Source organism: Halyomorpha halys, unplaced genomic scaffold (genome assembly GCF_000696795.3).
Source record: "Halyomorpha halys isolate HHAL.00 unplaced genomic scaffold, Hhal_1.1 Scaffold525.1, whole genome shotgun sequence".
NCBI lineage: Eukaryota > Metazoa > Arthropoda > Insecta > Hemiptera > Pentatomidae > Halyomorpha > Halyomorpha halys.
Genome location: NW_027107431.1, coordinates 38,880 through 40,020, shown reverse-complemented (window position 1 = coordinate 40,020; position 1,141 = coordinate 38,880). Strand labels below are relative to the sequence as shown.

General features: G+C 32.9%; 1 protein-coding gene across 1 annotated transcript in view; it reads left to right on the top strand.

Moving 5' to 3' along the window:
• Positions 1 to 14: 14 nt before the first annotated feature.
• Positions 15 to 1,141, top strand: part of LOC136795376 (regulator of G-protein signaling 17-like) — a gene marked incomplete at its 3' end in the record, with an annotated part of 28,645 nt that continues 27,518 nt past the window's right edge. The window contains 1 exon segment of the mRNA XM_067045695.1: positions 15 to 149. Coding sequence (XP_066901796.1) covers positions 144 to 149 — 6 coding nt within the window.

Sequence of the window (1,141 nt, the reverse complement as noted above, 5' to 3'; positions counted from 1 at the left end):
ATAAAATTAGTTTTTTCGGCTTCCAGGTGAACTTTGGTGCTCTCACCGATCGGGCGAAGAGGACATCACTTCATCCTAACAGTGGTCAGAGAACTGATAAAAATCTGAAACTACTTTCCAGAAAATTTTCAATTAGTAACAGGATGGAGGTATGTACTTATTCGTTAGTGGTATTTTATTTTTATATTTTCAATATTCCTAACATGAAAGAGACTTTCAAGAGAGCTACATCTCTCAGTTACCGTCAAAGCGGGTTAATTTGCAATAGGTTTTGGAGGTTTTTTTTTTAAATTTTGCGTTTTTGATCCACTTATAAGTGTCAGTTAAGTCTGACATTAACACTTCGGCTTCCTAAGATTATAAACGAGAGAAAAATCCGCTAGTTAACACTGTGTTGATATCAGTATATTTATATTTTCTTATTTTTATCAAAACATCGAGCAAATATTACGTAGGGAGACTTTCTAAAATTCATTATAATCATCCAGAAATATCTTCAATATCTCAATTCAATCAATTTGATGTCTATTGGCGGTGCCGGTTCGAATCCAGCCTGGGGCGTTGACTTTTTTCATTGAGTGGTGGTCCCACAAAATGATAAACTTTGACCCCCAACTATGGTTAGGTAGTATAGAACCCCCCAATGGGAGTCTTGGCCAAAAAAAAATTAGTTATACTTCTTCCATGATTTGTATATTTTAAATCAGATGTTGATATTATAACTGGGATGAAGAAGAAAATGGCCAATTGAAAAGTGTAAATTGTGTGTGCCTGTGTGTATATATATATATATATATATATAAGAAATAAAACATATTTTAGCATTTAAGCATGCTCAATTCATTGCTATTCAAAGTGGAAAACTTACTAATTTTCATTCCTTTTTTTCTGTTAACAGATTAGACCTAAGAAGTCATCAGTTTTGAAGAAGCTAGCATAAGATTTCGGCACAATACTGGTTTAGAAGTTTTATGATGAAGATTTCCCAGCTCAAAGGTAAATTAAATGCTAAAATATTAAATTCATATAAAAATTAAGTAGATTCTTTAATACCTAATACCAGGATATATATATACATAAAATTAGTTTTTTCGGCTTCCAGGTGAACTTTGGTGCTCTCACCGATCGGGCGAAGAGGACA